This window comes from Octopus bimaculoides, chromosome 4 (genome assembly GCF_046866305.1).
Source record: "Octopus bimaculoides isolate indiv1 chromosome 4, ASM4686630v1, whole genome shotgun sequence".
NCBI classification, from domain to species: Eukaryota; Metazoa; Mollusca; class Cephalopoda; order Octopoda; family Octopodidae; genus Octopus; species Octopus bimaculoides.
This window is the reverse complement of record NC_142931.1, coordinates 1,509,237-1,527,134: the sequence shown is the minus strand read 5'-3', so window position 1 is coordinate 1,527,134 and position 17,898 is coordinate 1,509,237. Positions and strand designations below refer to the sequence as shown.

The 17,898-nt window shown below is 40.6% G+C and overlaps 1 protein-coding gene across 4 annotated transcripts in view; it reads left to right on the top strand.

Moving 5' to 3' along the window:
• LOC106869038 (sorting nexin-14) overlaps positions 1–17,898 on the top strand; it is a 64,440-nt gene that overhangs the window by 14,072 nt on the left and 32,470 nt on the right. For all 4 annotated transcript variants that reach the window (XM_089350143.1, XM_089350142.1, XM_089350141.1 and 1 more), the window contains exons 6-14: positions 585–628; positions 4,638–4,725; positions 5,810–5,894; positions 7,274–7,430; positions 8,852–8,927; positions 10,653–10,697; positions 14,909–14,989; positions 15,226–15,340; positions 16,326–16,481. In XM_089350143.1, coding sequence (XP_089206269.1) covers positions 585–628; positions 4,638–4,725; positions 5,810–5,894; positions 7,274–7,430; positions 8,852–8,927; positions 10,653–10,697; positions 14,909–14,989; positions 15,226–15,340; positions 16,326–16,481 — 847 coding nt within the window. The remainder of the gene's footprint in view (positions 1–584; positions 629–4,637; positions 4,726–5,809; positions 5,895–7,273; positions 7,431–8,851; positions 8,928–10,652; positions 10,698–14,908; positions 14,990–15,225; positions 15,341–16,325; positions 16,482–17,898) is intronic.

The window sequence follows — 17,898 nt, the reverse complement described above, 5'->3', positions numbered from 1 at the left end:
AACTTTGAATGAAATTGAAATTAAACACTGCTTTTCATAAGAAATCCTCAGGTGATGCACCACGAACAGTGAAATTCTGAGCCACGGCTGCTGATAGACTTGTTCTTCTGTTCTGACAGATTCAGGTGTTAATTATGCTAATCACTGTTGTCTTCCGTCACAGAAGATCAACTTCTCTACACTGAATTTGTGTTCATAGGACATTTCATTCATCAGTGCAAGGAACTCTGGGATAGCTGGTGTTCCAACATTATTGTGTCTCATCAACCAGAGGCAGCCCCTTAGATTAATGAATCTAATAAGAGTTGATGCTCTTGTTTATAAGCCTCAACAAGCAAACTGTTTGCTGATCCAACCTGTTTCAGAATCCCTTACAATAAGGGGTCGAATGTGTTACGAATATATGTACATCGTAAAGTTGTTGTTGTCCTGTGATGAAACCCGTTTAATTTCAATATTGTTGGAATAATTTTATCTCTAAACTTTTCACAAATTGTTTTCTTTACTTCTCTCTCACTCCCATTAAAAAAAATATTTTATTTTATATTGTTAATTCAGTTGTTTTTAAATTTTGTATTTTCTAGTTACTTGAATTGGTTTTTAAAGATTTCATCTATTCTTGGTTCAAGTAAGTTGACAGTTTTATAACTTTATTCATCTATTTAACCCTTTCATTACCGTATTTCCTTTCAGATGCTCTGTATTTTTTTCAATTAATTCTAAATATAACAAAGAATTTAGTAAAATAACTTAGTTATCATTAAGCTAATGTTAGGAACATAAATTGCGACTAAGGTTTAGTGGAAGATTTTAATTCAGGGCTTTTGAAAACAAGACATGTATTGGGTTGTCCGGAAAGTTTGTGCCGATTTATAGTAGCTTACCTTTCGACTTATTTGCCATGAAACCACCTCAATTCTGGGAAGAGGTTATTTCCAAGTTAAAGGAAAGACGGAGACGCATTATGCAACAAAATGGTTCATATTAGGTTGATTAAAAATGTAATGGCAAGTGTTTATTGACCTTTTTTCTTTCCTTTAAAAATCGGCACAAACTTTCCGGACAACCCAATACTACGGAGCCGGAGGCGGTTTCAGCCAGGTTGGTATCAAAAGGGTTAACCTTTTCAAACCACCGTGCCTGAGGTGACTCATTATTCTATGATAGAAACTTTGTGTTTAACGTGATCTTCAAAATTTCAAGTGAATTTTGGTTCCAAATCTCAGCTTAATAACGACGACGACGACAATGGACGAGAAGATGCTTGGATAAACTGTATAACAGATGTATAATGGATTAGAGTTTGGACTGGTGCAGATTCTCAAAAATCAAGGACTATATTTTGCTTTTCCTAAATATTTTTACATTTCTGTAACGTCCTATATAAATAATATAAATAATATAATGTCAGAGTATAAACACTTGTCTGTTCTGTCTCTTCTATTAAATATATTATTTCCAAATTAATTAAAACAAAGGTTGTGTTTTTGGTAATCATTTAATATTTATTAGTTTTTCTGTGTTTTGATAGTCATCCTCAGTCTTCGTAACTTTGTGGTGCAGTGAAGATTTAATAGAAATAAGAACCAGTTCTTGGAAAGTTAAAGTTTTAAAGTTGAAAATTAGAATTTCTTATTATAAACTAAACTACTCTTACATATGGAGTTTATAAGAAAATTATCAATAAACATTTTTACAAGATATTCAAACATTACTTTGGAGTTTTTAAAGCTATAAAATTATATTTCAAGAAATTCATGGCACAGCTAGGTACTCCATCATGGAATGGCTAGGTACTACATTGTGGCATGGCTAGGTACTCCATTGTGATACGACTAGGTACTTCATTGTAGCATGGCTAGGTACTCCGTCATGCCATGGCTAAGTACCCTCTTGTGACATGGCTAGGTACTCCATCATGCTCAACAATACTTACATTATTCTTTGACAGTTTCTATATCAGACTGAATGGTTATCCTTATTTCATAGACTTTTGGTCCCACTTTGTGGACCTTGGGCAGATTCTTCTACTACAGCTCTTGGTTGAGCAAAACCTGGTGATTGGATTTGGTAAATAGAAACTGAAAGAAGCCCACTTTGTGTGCATGTACTTACATATACTCCTGTACTCCCTATACAGAACTACAGTATTTATGTGCATACTCTTATGTGCATATTTCTTACTCTGAATTTAGGTGTATTTCTATGAAAGTTATCAGTTGAAATATAATAAGGAACTAGAGAAAAGGGTCAGTGGGCCACATCCCGTCCTTACTATTGTGATATGGCCTTAGCCAAGACATTCTTAACTCTCTTTGCATCAGTTGTTAGCTGTGGGGACACTGCAACCTTTCAAAATTCCATGTGCCTCCCTAAATTCACCAACTCTTTGACCTGCTTCTGCACAGTTTCCTCTTTATGATTCTCTTAATGTTCACTTTTCCTTTCTCTCTCTCTCTCTCTGTACTTTATTCTGTGTGCTTCACATGTACTTTTAGCTTTCATTGCTGCCTTTCTTTACTTCACTTATCTGTCTGCTTTCTGTCTCCTGTTTTGACCTTCTTTTGTCCCCCAGAAAAGCAATAGGGGGTTCAAGATATCTTAAGTGGTGAAGGGCATAAGAGGAAAGCCCCACCCCCACCCCCCACCATCTGTTGTAATACCTTTTCTTCTTTTAAATCCACCACTTCTCTCCTGCTTCCTTCTTTCTGCCAATCTATTATTTCTGTATTTACTTTTTATACTTGTTTCAATCGTTGGACTCTGGCCATGCTGGGGCACCACCTGGAAGAATTCTTGGTCAAATGAATCAACTCCAACACTTATTTCTTAAGTTTGGTACTTATTCTCTCTCTCTCTCTTTCACACACACACACACAAAGGTCAGAACTTAACTGCAGCCCTTGGTGGTCCAAATCGTGCATGCAACCTCTGTGGGTGTCTTTTCAATCCATTGTCTGGTTTAAAAAGTCACATCAGATGTCCTGATGGTTCTGAGGTATAGGTACAGGAGGTGGTCAAACTCTGCACAAAGAGTAGACAACCACTGTAATATCTACACTTTTCTCTGCAAAATAGGGGTAGTTTATCCTGTTCAGGCTATATTATTAGCATTATTCTGCGATTGAGAATTTAAAATCACTTCTTTAACTTTCTAAAAAGACATCGCAACGCTTCTAAAAGCAAACGTCGTTTGTTTATTTACGTTTGTCGTAATTTGAATTTATATATATGTATATATATATATCATCATCATCATCATCATCATCATCGTTTAACGTCCGCCTTCCATGTTAGCATGGGTTGGACGATTTGACTGAGGACTGGTGAAACCGGATGGCAACACCAGGCTCCAATCTAATTTGGCAGAGTTTCTACAGCTGGATGCCCTTCCTAACGCCAACCACTCAGAGAGTGTAGTGGGTGCTTTTACGTGTCACTTGCACGAAAACGGCCACGCTCGAAATGGTGTCTTTTATGTGCCACCCGCACAAGAGCCAGTCCAGGGGCACTGGCAACGATCTCGCTCGAAAACCCTACAAAGGCCAGTCAGGCGGTACTGGCAACGGTCACGCTCAAGATGGTACATCTTATGTGCCACCCGCACAAAAGCCAGTCCAGGGGCACTGGCAACGATCTCACTTGACTTGCCGGGTCTTCTCACACACAGCACATTTCCAAAGGTCTCGGTCAGTAGTCATCGCCTCGGTGAGGCCCGATGTTCAAATGTCTTGCCTCACCACCTCAGCCCAGGTCTTCCTGGGCCTACCTCTTCCACGGGTTCCCTCAACTGTTAGGGTGTAGCACTTTTTCACGCAGCTATCCTCATTCATTCTCACCACATGTCCAAACCAGCGCAATCGTCTCTCCTGCACACCACAACTGATGCTTCTTATGTTCAGCTTTTCTCTCAAGATACTTACACTCTGACGGGTATGCACATTGACATTACACATCCAACGGAGCATACTGGCTTCATTCCTTGCGGGCTTACACATGTCCTCAGCAGTCACAGCCCATGTTTCACTGCCATGTAGCATGGCTGTTCGTACACATGCGTCATACAGTCTGCCTTTTACTCTGGGTGAGAGTCCCTTTGTCGCCAGCAGAGGTAAGAGCTCTCTAGACTTTGCCCAGGCTATTCTTATTCTAGCAGCTACACTTTCAGCGCACCCACCCCCACTACTAACTTGGTCACCCAGATAGCGGAAGCTATCGACTACCTCTAGTTTTTCTCCCTGGAATGAGATAGAAGTTGTTTCCTGTTTGTTTACAGTGTTTATTGCACCTGAACATCTGCCACATACAAAAACTAACTTGCTAGTTGACCTGCCTTTGATATTGCTGCACCTCTTATGTGTCCATAGCTTGCACCGGGTACATCTTATAGAGTTACTACCTACTCCTTTTCTGCATACTGAGCAGGGCCATCTACCTGAAGGGGTTTGTGTTTTATCTACCTTCCTACTTATTAGGATTTTGGATTTTGCTAGGTTGACTCTAAGGCCCTTCGATTCTAGTCCTTGCTTCCACACACACGCACACACACACACACACACATATATATATATATATATATATATATATATATATATATATATATATATATGTGTGTGTATATTTTATTTATTTTACAGAGATTTAAGTGAAGATGAAGAATTTGTTCAAGAACTGCGAAATAGTGTACGGTTTTTTGCTGCTGTTCTCTTAAGACGAGCACAAAAGGTAAGTTTTTTTTATAAGGTAAAAATAAAACAATATTTCACTGAAAAAATCCCCAAATCTTAGAAACTGAAGAGGTTTGAGAATTATATTGTTTGATGTGTTGTTGTGTAAGTTTGGTCAAATATATTGAAACAATGATTGATTGTTTTGTTGGTTTGTGTCTGTCTCTTCTGATCATGAACACCTGTCATCATTCCAGCTTTCTCAATCTACTCTTTTATTCATTCACAATGTATCTAGGACTACACTATCTTTTGTGTTTTTTATTTTATTAACATAGTATCATAGGTGATCTGTGTGGCTATAGAAGGAAGAAAACCCAGTTTGTCACCCAAAGATTCCAAGTTCCATCCTTACTAAAGGTGACGTATAATAGCAGAAGGACACCCAGGAGTCACTTCTCAGGTGGGCCTGGCTCCCTAAGAATATTGAGAACTAACAAGGAGTTCTTTCCCTAGGGATTTCTCCTGCTCTCACTCACTCTGTACCAAGTTTCTGCTCACTAAAGAGATATTTGACTGTTGTTTGTAGCACATGTAGCTACAAAATGGCTTACAATTTTTTTGTGTTATTATAAGAGGTAAAAGTATTAACTCCTCTGATGATGTTAATCTAATACAATAACGTGAACATCATCATCATCATCATCAGTAGCAGTAGGACTGACATAATCATTCTCACCATTTGGGTTTTAAGGTTTACAAATGTAACATCTTAGATTTGTATTCTGCCATTTTTAGGGCTCAACTCTTCTGATGTGAACCTGCCTGAGATTGTCTTCTATTTTTCTGATACAAACTTTTGTTTTAAAGAGATCTACATTAAAACCTTCCAACAATGTCTGAGAGATGACAAATGGTTGGGTTGATCGCAAATGTGTATAAGAAGTGAAGGGGGGGGGGCAGGTTTAGTACCTGGCAGGAGTGAGAAGCAACAGAATGGCATCTTCCCTAATTTGTTCCAATTTCAAGACAGATGTTGCTAATTAAAAGCTAACCCTTGTGTTAATCAGTTCCAAATTCTATATTATTTTTATTTATTGATTCTATGTAAATCGTATGCTGTCGTTATTTCTATGTTCCAGATTGATATTCCAGAACTGATAACCAGCAAACTAAGCGAGGCAGGTCTTGCACATCTGGATTCCTATTTACAGACAAAGAAAAGAGGTAAATGGCATCTTTCTAACTTAAAACTTCCAAAGCCAATCCCTGTCCAGTATTTATGCTCCGAACACCCTGGCTATTATTACTGTTATCCCAGGTAGGAGTTAAACCCTTTAGCATTCAGATTATTCTGTCTAATGTGGGGCTTATTTAATTCCATTGTTTTTAGTTAATCATGGATTATCTTGTAGTAGCTTTGAGATTTTGATGATGCGATTTTGATGATCTTCAGAACAACTTTGTAGGGTAAGTGTGAAAAGCCAGATCTGCCTGGTTAGAAAAAAAGCAGAATATTTCAGCTGGATATGGTCGGGTTAAATGCTGTATGGTTAAATTGCAGTTGACAGTGGAGCCCTGGTTTGAGAGTTTTGGGCATGTGGAACGACCCCTGGTTTGAGAGTTTTGGGCATGTGGAACGACCCCTGGTTTGAGAGTTTCGGACATGTGGAATAACCCCTGGTTTGAGAGTTTTGGGCGTGTGGAATGACCCCTTAACCACTATTGATACCAAGTCTACTCTGATCTGGAATAGTAACACTGGTCAGGGTCTCAGCTATGGGTCAACTAGGGTGGGTGATGGAAGAAACTCTGAACATGGACTCTCACTGCTTTGAGAATGGAAAAGGCTTGGGAAGTCTGCCCTGACAGCCCATCGAGGAGTGGAGTCCATTCAGGCTGTTTGGCAGCCCCTCTTTGACACTCTTCCAGCAAACCCAGGGTAGGTGGAGCTCTGCAGCCCTTTAAAGCAATTAACCTCCAGAGAAGGCTACTCCAATGTAAAACCTACAGCTTGCTGGTCACCCTACCTGTTTTAGTCCCCTGAGCCATTGGGGTCAGAATTCCAAGTCTAAAGTGTGGGATTGGAGTAATCCATGGACTCAGTTTCACTTTAAAACTATTTGTTGCAGGCAACAAGAATATTTGCCTCAAGGGCATCAGAGCCTGTCATTCAAGTATTGGTGTACACAGACACTTGGGGCTTTAGAAGTTGCCCCCGCACACCCCCAGTGCTTATTGCTCCTGTGACCCAGCAAAAAATATACACACACACACACACACGCACACGCACACACACACACACACACACAGAGTATTGGGTGTGATGTACAGAATTGAATATTGAGAAGGAAAGGCGTCAGAATTTTGGGAAAAAATCCCTTTATTTCTCCGTAATTGTTAGCGCTTTCGTTTCTCTCTAGAACTTGTCAAATACAATTTTATACAATATGTTTCTCTTCACCCCACCTGGGTCAATAAAATGAATTTGCAATGAAATCCTAGTGTTCATAAATTTGACAGCCAGACTCTCCAAAATTTCTTGTCTAAATTAGAAATCAATAGGAAATCTTCTTTATTGTACTTTTTTAAAAAAATATTTTCAGTTCCCATTGGAACTGACTTACAGCATGCTACCTTGAACTATCTTGGACCATCACTACATGTTGCTATGCAAAGTCGGAAAATGGAATTGGAATATCTGCGCCGTCTCACTGAGAGTTTGTTTCCTTTTATTATTCAACCATACGCTTTACATTCACCGTAAGTTTACAGCTTTTCTATTATGTCCTTCATCATCATCGTTTAACGTCCACTTTCCATGCTGGCATGGGTTGGACAGTTTGACTGAGGACTGGTGAGCCAGATAGCTGCACCAGACTCAATCTGATCTGGCAGAGTTTCTATAGCTGGATGCCCTTCCTAATGCCAACCACTCTGAGAGTGTAGTGGGTGATTTTATGTGTCACCGGCATGGGGGCCAGTCAGCAACCCTGGCGACGATCAGGCTCGTATGGTGCTTTTAGCGCTCCACTAGCACAGGCCAGAGGAGCTGGTATCGACCATGATCGGATAGTGCATTTTACGTGCCACCGGCACGGAAGCCAGTCAAAGTGGCATATATATAAATATGTGTGTGTGTGTGTGTATATATATATATATATATATATATATATATATATATATATATATATATATATATATATTCACTAAACAGTCCCCAGTCAAATCGTCCAACCCATGCTAGCATGGAAAGCAGACGTTAAACGATGATAATGATGATATATATATATATGTGTGTGTGTGTATCATTTAATGTACACTGTATTAAAATAAGAGTTCCTTATAATTTCTTGCCATTGAGGCATGTGGTTAAGGAGACTCCTATAATGTGCCTTGAGCCTGATGATTGCTTGGAGACAGAAGGCATATTATAAAGACCTGCCTAGACCCATGTCTTCAATGCAAGAACCTATTTGTAGCTCACATCTATAGAGTGTTACATTAAATGACATTTCTCACTGGATGGTGTATGAATTCAAGGCAGGTTGCCCTTGGGAGCTCCTCTATGCTGATGTCCTTGTTCTAATAGCTGAATCACTACCAGAACTAGAGAAGAAGTTTCAGGTGTGAAAACAAGGTCTGGAATCAAAAGGCCTTAGAGTCAATCTAGCAAAAACCAAAGTCTTGGTAAGTAGGAAAGTGGACAAATCACAAATCCCTTCAGGTAGATGGCCCTGCTTGATATGTAGAAAATGTGTAGGTAGAAACTCCATAAGATGTGCCCGGCGTAAGCTACGGACACATAAGAGGTGCAGCAATATGAGAGGAAGGTTAACAGGGGAGATAGATTTTGTTTGTGGAAGGTGCACAAATACAGTAAACACTAAAAATGTATGGAAGATAGTCCATCAAATGCCATTGGAGAAAACTAGATGTTGTTAATAGCTTCCGTTACAGGTGACCAAGTCTGTAGCAGGGATGGATTCTCTGAGAATGTAGCTGCTAGAATAAGAGTAGCTTGGGCGAAGTTCAGATAGCTCCTTCCTCTGTTGGTAATCGAGGGCTTTTCTCTCAGAAAGAAAGGCAGATTGTGTGATGCTCATAATGTCTTATTTCCTGTTGTCTGTCTGTCTGTCACTTCTTCTGCAATTGTTTAACCAAACTCCATTTCCCATCCACAGAAGCACGTGTACCTTGGTGCGGGAAGTTATTTCTGGTTCTTTACTTCAAGTTGGTATGGACGTTCTTGCTGATCCAGTAAGTCTCTGCTTTAAATAGATTTTTTTTCTACAAATAATTCCAATACAGTTCTATATTTAAGAGATAAGAAATTATTTACATTATTTACAATTGACAGATATTTGTCCTCATCTTGTTTGTTGTTAACACAATGTTTCGACTGATATACCCTCCAGCCTTCATCGGGTGTCTTGGGTGAAATTTCGAACCTGGGTTCTCATTCCTAAGGTATTTTTTAATATTATTATTATTCAGGTCACTGCCGGGGCATATGGCATAGTGGTTAAGAACACAGGCTACTAACCCCAAGATTCCAAGTTCGATTCCAGGCAGTGGCTTGAATAATAATAATAATAATAATAATAATAATAATAATAATGATAATAATGATGATAATAACATTGAAAAATACCTTAGGAATGAGAACCCAGGTTCGAAATTTCCCCAAGACACCTGATGAAGGCTGGAGGGTATATCAGCCGAAACGTTATGTTAACAACAAACAAGATGAGGACAAATATCTGTCAAATGTAAATAATTCCAATTTGTCTGGTTTCTACTAATTGGAAAGATTTCTGATGTAGCAACATCTCTAAAAATAATTCCATGTGAAAAATTTAATTTTCAACTCAATGTAAAAAAATTCATTCCCTTCTTGTTGTCACCATGATTACCATATTGGTTTTTCCGAAAATATTCCTCAACTGATTTAAAAAGAGGACAAAGCAATTGGATTGGTGACCTTTTTCACACCAGTGTTTGTGTCTGCTTCATAAATGATTTAATTTTGTTTTTTGTTTTCATGTGCAGCATTTATCATTTGAGTGGTTGGCCTAACACACTGCCCAGTTCAACACCACCATCACACCCAACACCATCACCTGGTCCTTGGATGGTTGACCTAACACACCACCACCTGTGTGTGAGTGGGAATAATGTTCGCTTGTAAGGGAATGTGGTAGTGATTGGTAGTTGATGCAGTGAAGGAAAGATGGATGGGAAGAAAAGAGGAAGAGGCTGTGTTATAGCATGAGGCAGCTTGAGATTGCTCGGTTGTAAGCTTTTGAAGCTGATGCTTGGGTTCTTTATTACTTATATCATTCCTGTTGATATTAATCTGTAGATTTTCATGTTGCTCTACCACCATGAATCATCTTTAGCTGAGTCCAGTCTATTAGAACCATTTAGATCTGATCTCTAACCTGAGGGTAAGCCACAAGTTGTGGTTGATCCCTGTCTTTCTCTTCCAATCTCTGAGATTCTCTTAGATACTCTTCTGCCACTCACCATCGTCATTTGATGCCCATTTTCCAATTTCACAGGAGCTGGCGAATCAGGGGAAGGTGTCAAATTTCAACGTCTGCTTTGGCATCATTTCTCTGGCTGGATGTCCTTCCTAATTCCAATCACTTTACAGAATGTATTGGATACTTTTTACATGGCATCCCTACTAGTGCGGTCACCAAGTAACTTGCAGGACAAGATGTTTCTACTAAATGTGGGGTAATATTGAGGGAGGTGGCTTAATGCCCCATGCTGAGCGGTTACAGTATGATAAAGTGACAAGAACAGGTGTCTTGCTGTGGGGGAGAAACCCACAGTAGACATGCATACTGTGATGGGTATGGTTTGTTACATGGGAAAGAATTATAAAGTGCTGATGGTAAGTAGCAATAACCAGTAAAATATTTATATTTCTTAACATTGCACTGTAATGTTATTGTCATTGATTTTATTTTTCAGGACAATGTGAACAATCTGATATTGATTTTCCTGGACAATACCCCAGTAAGTAGATTCTCTCTATTCTAGACATTATGGTTGCAGAGTAGAAAATCCAGCTCCAAAAAAAGCCTCATGATAGCAAAGGAGAATGGGCACCAGCCAAACCAAAGGTTGGGGCGGGCTGCACCTACCTACCTCAAAAAGGAAGGTGCAAACCCTCATCCTGGTTGCGCAAGCATGACCTGCCTTATGATGGCCGAAAGCCTGAGGAGAAGCTTGGGGTGAGGTTGGGAAGTTGGAATGTGGGTAGTCTGGGTAGAAGGGGAACTGAGGTGAGTGAGGAAGTGGAGGGTGGATGTGTGCTGTGTGCAGGAGCCAGTATGCAAGATTTATGGAGGTCAAGGGAAGAAGGTACAAGTTGTGGTGGTCAGGAAATAGTAAGGGGACTGGAGGTGTGGGAGTTTTGGTGAAGGAAGAAATCTGTGAGAATGTGGTGGAGGTGAGGAGAAAGAGTGACAGTGATGACAGTAGTGTTAGCATTTGAAGTGGTGAGGGTGATTTGTGGGTTAGGGTCTGCAAAGTGGAAGAGGGACCACTGAGAAAGAGTGGTTCTTTGATGAAATGGTGAATGAGTGGGACTTACATGAGATAAATGAATTGGTTTTGGGCATGGGTGATTTTAATGGACATGTTGGGAAATGGATCCAGGGCTTTGAGGGTGTGCATGGGGGAAATGGAATTGAGGAGAGAAATGTGGAAGGAAGGATGCTGTTGGAGTTTTGTGATGAGAAAGAGTTGTGTGTGGTGAACACGGGGTTTAGGAAAACAGAGAAAAAGAAGGTGACTTTCAGTGCAGGAGGGAATGAGACAGATTGATTTCATGTTGGTTGGCAGGAAAAACAGTAAGTAGCTGATAGATGTGAAGACAAAACCAGGGTGAGTTGCAGCACAGGTTTGGTGGTTGCTGACTTGGATAAGAGGAAGGTTCAAAAGTGTGTGAGAAAGGGAATGGCTGAGAGGAGAAAGGTGTGGAAACTGAAGGAAGAAGAAACTGAAGGAAGAAGAAACAAGAGCAGGGTTTGAGGAATGAGTTGGGGAGATGGTAAGCATTGATGCACCGGATTTGTGGAAGTCTTTTAAAGAAGGGATACTATAGGCAATTGATGAAATGTGAGGAAGGACGAAAGGTAGGAGAGATCAAGGAGGTACGTGGTGGTGGAACGAGGAGGTGAGAGATGCAATAGCAAGGAAGAAGGAGGCAACGAAGGAAATGAAAACAGGAAGAGCAGCTGGTCCATCAGAAGTAAGTGTGGAAATATCTGCAAGTGGGAAGATAGGGATTGTTGTGATGATGGAGCTCTGCCAGGGTGTGCTGGACGGAAGAGGAATGCCAAATGATTGGGCACTAAGTGGGGTGGTAGCGATCTTCAAGGGGAAGGGGGATGTGATGAGTTGTGGGGTGTATAGGGGAGTGAAGTTATTGGAGCATGCAATAGTAGAAAAGGTGTTGGAGAGGAGAATTTGGAAGGGGGTGGATGTGGACAAGATACAATTTGGTTTTATGCCAGGAATGGGGGACAATAGATGCAGTGTTCCTTGTAAGGAAATTGCAAGAGGAAGACTGAGATAAGGAGTTGACCTGGAGAAGGCATTTGATAGGGTTCCAAGGAAGAGATAATTGAGTGGGCATTGAGGAAGAGAGGTGTAATAGGGGTAATAGTGAGGGCAGTGATGAGTTTGTATGAGGGGGGGTAAAGACCAGAGTTAGAGTTAGATCAGAGGTGTCGGAGGAGTTTGTGGTGAAAGTTGGTGTGCATCAGGGATCTGTGTTGTCACCGTTGTTGTTGTTTGCAATAGTGGTTGATGTGGTGACGGAGAGTGCAAGAGAGGGATTGATAATGGAGATACTGTATGCAGAAGACCTTGTTCTGATGAGTGAGACAATGGAGGGAATGAGTGAGACAATGGAGGGAATGAGGGAGACGTTTTGGAAATGGAAGGAGGCATTTTAAAGCAAGGGCTTCAAGGTAAACCTCGGAAAGACAAAGGTGATGGTGAGTGGGGTGGAAGGAGAAGTGTTAGTGGATCCGTGTGGTGTGTGTGGGAGGAGGGTAATGGCAAATGTGAAAAATGGATTCATGGTGGATGTACAAAAATGAAGGTGACTCCAAGACTGGCAAGAGTTTGTTTGTGGAAGATGTGAGAAAGGAGCTGGAGGGCTGGCAGAACCAGTGGAAACGTTGTGTGACGAGGTGGAAATGGTGAGAGGGTGGATGTAAGTAGTGAATGTGAAGCAGCTGTGACAGCAAGAACGAGACTTCGCTGGGTGAAGTTCAGGGAACGTGGAGCATTATTATCTAGGAAAAGGTTCTCATTGAAGAGGAAAGGAAAGGTCTATAGGAGTTGTGTGAGAACTGCAATGCTGTATGGGAGTGAAACATGGTGTCTGAGAGAGAGAGAGAGAGAGATGGCAATTTTGAGAAGGACCGAGAGAGAGCAATGGTGAGAGAAATGTGTGGGGTGAAGCTGTTTGATAAGAGGAGGACTTGATGGGGATGCTGGGGTTGGAGGAATCGGTGGAACAGTTGGCAATGGCGAATGGAGTGCAGTGGTATGGGCATGGGTTGAGGAGGGATGAGGAGCATGTTCCGAGGTGGGTGCTCGAGTTTGAGGTGAATGGACAGCGAAAGCGAGGTAGACCGAGGAAAATGTGGAGGGGACAGGTGGAGGAGGAGATTGGGAGGGTTGGTTTGAAAAAGGAGGATGCCCAAATGCTATGGCATTGTGGTAGATCCAGCCACCCTCGTTAACGGGGTCAAAACTTGGATTTAAAACACTAGATGAAGAAGAAGAAGAAGAAGAAAAAAGGAGATGATGGGTAAAAGAGAGGACAGAAGCAGAGGGGAAAATAGCATCAGGACAGGACAGAAATAATCTAATCGTTTGTAAGTGTGTGGCCATCTCTGGGTATGTGATGTAGATTTAAAATTGTTTAAAACCATTGAGTTATGTCCCTTCTCTTTACTTTTGCTTCTCTCTCTCTCTCTCTCAATGTGAATCACTCCCTGTTCACTGCTGAGTTGCTTCAGGACATAGAACTGGAGAAACAATTCATCAACTTGCATTATGTAAACAAATAAAAATCAAGAGAAATTTATGTAAAATTAAAAAGTTCTAAATGTTAAAATTTTATTTAAATATAAAAAAATTAGGCTACTAATTTTCTATGCTTCTTCTTCTTATACTCCAAATTTAATAAATAATGAAGTGAATTGTTTGTCTTGTAAAATAAACAGTTTAAACAAAAAAGGAAAAAATTCAGCTGGTTTTTTACATTGACGACCCTGCTGGTGCTGGTGCCACATAAAAGGCACCCTTTGTACACTGTAAAGTGGTTGGCATTAGGAAAAGCATTCAGCTGTAGAAACGATGCCATAACAGACAATAGAGCCTGGTACAGCTGCCAACATTGCTAGCTCTGGTCAAACTGTCCAGTCCAGGCCAGTATGGAAAATGGAGAGTTTGACCGGAGCTGGCAATGGACATTAAATACTGATGAATTTCCAGAGGGCTGATAAATCAAAGAAGACGTATATGATTTGTCCTGGGTTATATATCAGACCTTAACAGCACCATCCAAGTACTGTCCTGTACTTGGCCAACAGGCCATGGCAGGGCCAAGACCTTTTTAAAAAGACTTCTATAACTCATCACTTTTGGCTCATTGAAATTAAATTACCCTCCAAAGGTATCTTTTTCAATCAAACAATCTGCTACAAGTTCTGCAGATCTTTAATCAAGTATATGTAGCAAAATCTGCAAGTGCTGAAGTCCAGGAACAGGAATTATTAGAAAAATTAGGGATTGCGCTCCTGAAATCTAAAGTTATGAGGAGAAGGCTTTTATTAAATTGTGAGAAAGAAAGAAATGTTGATATGATTTGATAAGTTTTAATAGTTTTTCTAACTTTAACTGATTGAATGTTATCAAATATAAAAGTGACATAAATCATTATTAACCCTTTTGATAGCAACCTACCCAGGACCACCCCTACTTTCAAGGATACAAGCATCCTGTTTTAAAGTAATCTAAATTAAAAGCTTCCATCAAAATTTCATGTTACTTTATGTTCTAAATCCCATCCATCTTAATACTGATAGTTATTTTACCAAATTCCTTATTTTAAAAATCACTTGCAATAAAGGCAGTGGATTCCAACAGAATATATGAAAGGGTTAAAACAATGAAATATATTTTTTTACTTATCATTTCAGCCTCCCATAGTTACAAAACCTCCAACAGAAAAGGTTCCATTTTTAACAGACTTGGCTGATGTTCAAGTTAAGAACACATCAGTAAGTATTGTTTTGGTTTCAATATTTTTTCAAAACTTAAGCATCTACCATTTTCCCCAAAGTTTCACTGCAACAATGACTATGGAATGGTTGCAAATTATAATTTAAGAAGTTTGATTGTTCTCTCTTCTACATATAATGATTAATTACAAAAAATATAATCGGTAGATTCTTTCTGGGACACCCTGTACAGTAAACCTACAATATTTCACATATTTCTTTCTCCTCTTTTGCAGTGTTTACATCTTGAACTCGCTGACATCATGTCTCAAACTGAACTCTTGTATACTTTTATGCAATTTATGAAGTCTGAAGCTGCTGTTAGTGTTTTGCAATTCTGCTTGGCTTGTGGTAAGCATCTCTCTCTCTCTCTCTCTTTCTCTCTCTCTTTCTCTCTCTCTCTCTCTTTCTCTCTCTCTCTCTCTCTCTCTCTTATGTAAAATGGTAGGCATTAGGAAGGATATTCTGCATAGACTTGTGCCAAAACAGACAATTGGAGCCTGCATAGAAAATGGACAGTAAATAATAATGATGATGATGCTATGTATCCTCATTTAATATCCATGTTCCATGCTGACATGGGTTGGAGGGTTGGAGAGGCTCAGATTGGTCCAAGAACTGCATTGTGTTTTGGTTTGGCCTAATTTCTACAGCTGGATGTCCTTCCTAACATCAACCACTTTACTGTATGTACTGGGTCCTTTTTTCATGCCACTGGTTGCCATGCAGCTCACAAGACTATGGCAACCTCCTCCATTACTCCCTATCCTTCCTATCTCTGCCGCTTCTATTCTCTCCTATTTCATTGCTGCCTCTCTTCCATTACTCTGCCTCCTATCAATCTTCTAGCTCGCCACCTGTTTCTCTCACTTTCATTACTCCTCATCCTATCATTGTCCTTCTTCCATTACTCTCTACCTTACCACCCTCTTCTCCTCACCACTCCCCACCCATCTTTCATCCTTGGTTCTCTTTCTCAATCATGTTACTTTGATTGAATGGGTATAATATAAGTTGGTTAGGATTGTTTAGAGACAAAACAACCCCTCTAGTGCTGGTGCTATGCCAAAATCATTCAGTAGACACTACAAAAGGCTTCCATCTCTAGAAACCGTGCTGGAACTAGAAATATATGAGTAAGACATGTTTAGAAGAGCAGTGACTCCAAATAACAACTGTGTTGGACTGTGCTGACCTGTCCAACACATGCCTGCATGGAAAAGTGGATGATGAGAATGATGTTGTTGATGTATTTAATTGAACAATCTCGAGGTTTATAATATCGATAGCGTTATTGAAAGCATTGACTAACTTTATGCTTTTGTATTTGTTTCAGCTGATTTCAGTGGTCATATTCTGAATCCAGATCTCACGGACGAAGAACTGAAGGAGCTGCACAACACTGCAAAGGATCTTTACCAAAGTTACTGTGCCCCTTATGCAGTGGACAAAATCCTATTTGCTGATGATGTTGTAACAGAACTAAAGAGCAGTAAGTATAACTTTCAAGTAAGAGGTTTCTTATTCAAACTGTTTAGATATTGAAGATGATTCGACAGAAACTCTCCCAGTCCGAGGGAGAAACTAGAAATGGTTGGTTCTAAGTGATTCAAAGACCCATTAATACCTGCCTAAATTTAAGTTTTTCCTTTGTGGTTTTCTTAAATCTGGTTACCTATCTCTTTAATATCTTATTCTTGTTTTTTTTGGATTTACTATATATCATCATCATCATCATCATCGTTTAACGTCCGCTTTCCATGCTAGCATGGGTTGGACGATTTGACTGAGGACTGGTGAAACCGGATGGCAACACCAGTCTCCAGTCTAATTTGGCAGAGTTTCTACAGCTGGATGCCCTTCCTAACGCCAACCACTCAGAGAGTGTAGTGGGTGCTTTTACGTGTCACCTGCACGAAAACGGCCACGCTCGAAATGGTGTCTTTTATGTGCCACCCGCACAAGCCAGTCCAGGGGCACTGGCAACGATCTCGCTCGAAAATCCTACGGGAGCCAGTCAGGCGGTACTGGCAATGGCCACGCTCAAAATGGTGCATCTCATGTGCCACCCGCACAAGAACCAGTCCAGGGGCACTGGCAACGATCTTACTTGGCTTGCTGGGTCTTCTCACGCACAGCACATTTCCAAAGGTCTCGGTCAGTAGCCATCGCCTCGGTGAGGCCCAATGTACGAAGGTCTTGCCTCACCACCTCAGCCCAGGTCTTCCTGGGCCTACCTCTTCCACGGGTTCCCTCAACTGTTAGGGTGTGACACTTTTCACGCAGCTATCCTCATCCATTCTCACCACATGTCCATACCAGCGCAATCGTCTCTCTTGCACACCATAACTGATGCTTCTAATGTACAGCTTTTCTCTCAAGATACTTACACTCTGACGGGTATTCACATTGACATTACACATCCAACGGAGCATACTGGCTTCCTTCCTTGCGAGCTTACGTATGTCCTCTGCAGTTACAGCCCATGTTTCACTGCCATGTAGCATGGTTGTTCGTATGCATGCGTCATACAGTCTGCCTTTTACTCTGAGTGAGAGTCCCTTTGTCGCCAGCAGGGGTAAGAGCTCTCTAAACTTTGCCCAGGCTATTCTTATTCTAGCAGCTACACTTTCAGCGCACCCACCCCCACTACTAACTTGGTCGCCCAGATAGCGGAAGCTATCGACTACCTCTAGTTTTTCACCCTGGAATGAGATAGAAGTTGTTTCCTGTTTGTTTACAGTCTTTATTGCACCTGAACATCTGCCACAAACAAAAACTAACTTGCTAGTTAACCTGCCTTTGATGTTGCTGCACCTCTTATGTGTCCATAGCTTGCACCGGGTACATCTTATAGAGTTACTACCTACTCCTTTTCTACATACTGAGCAGGGCCATCTACCTGAAGG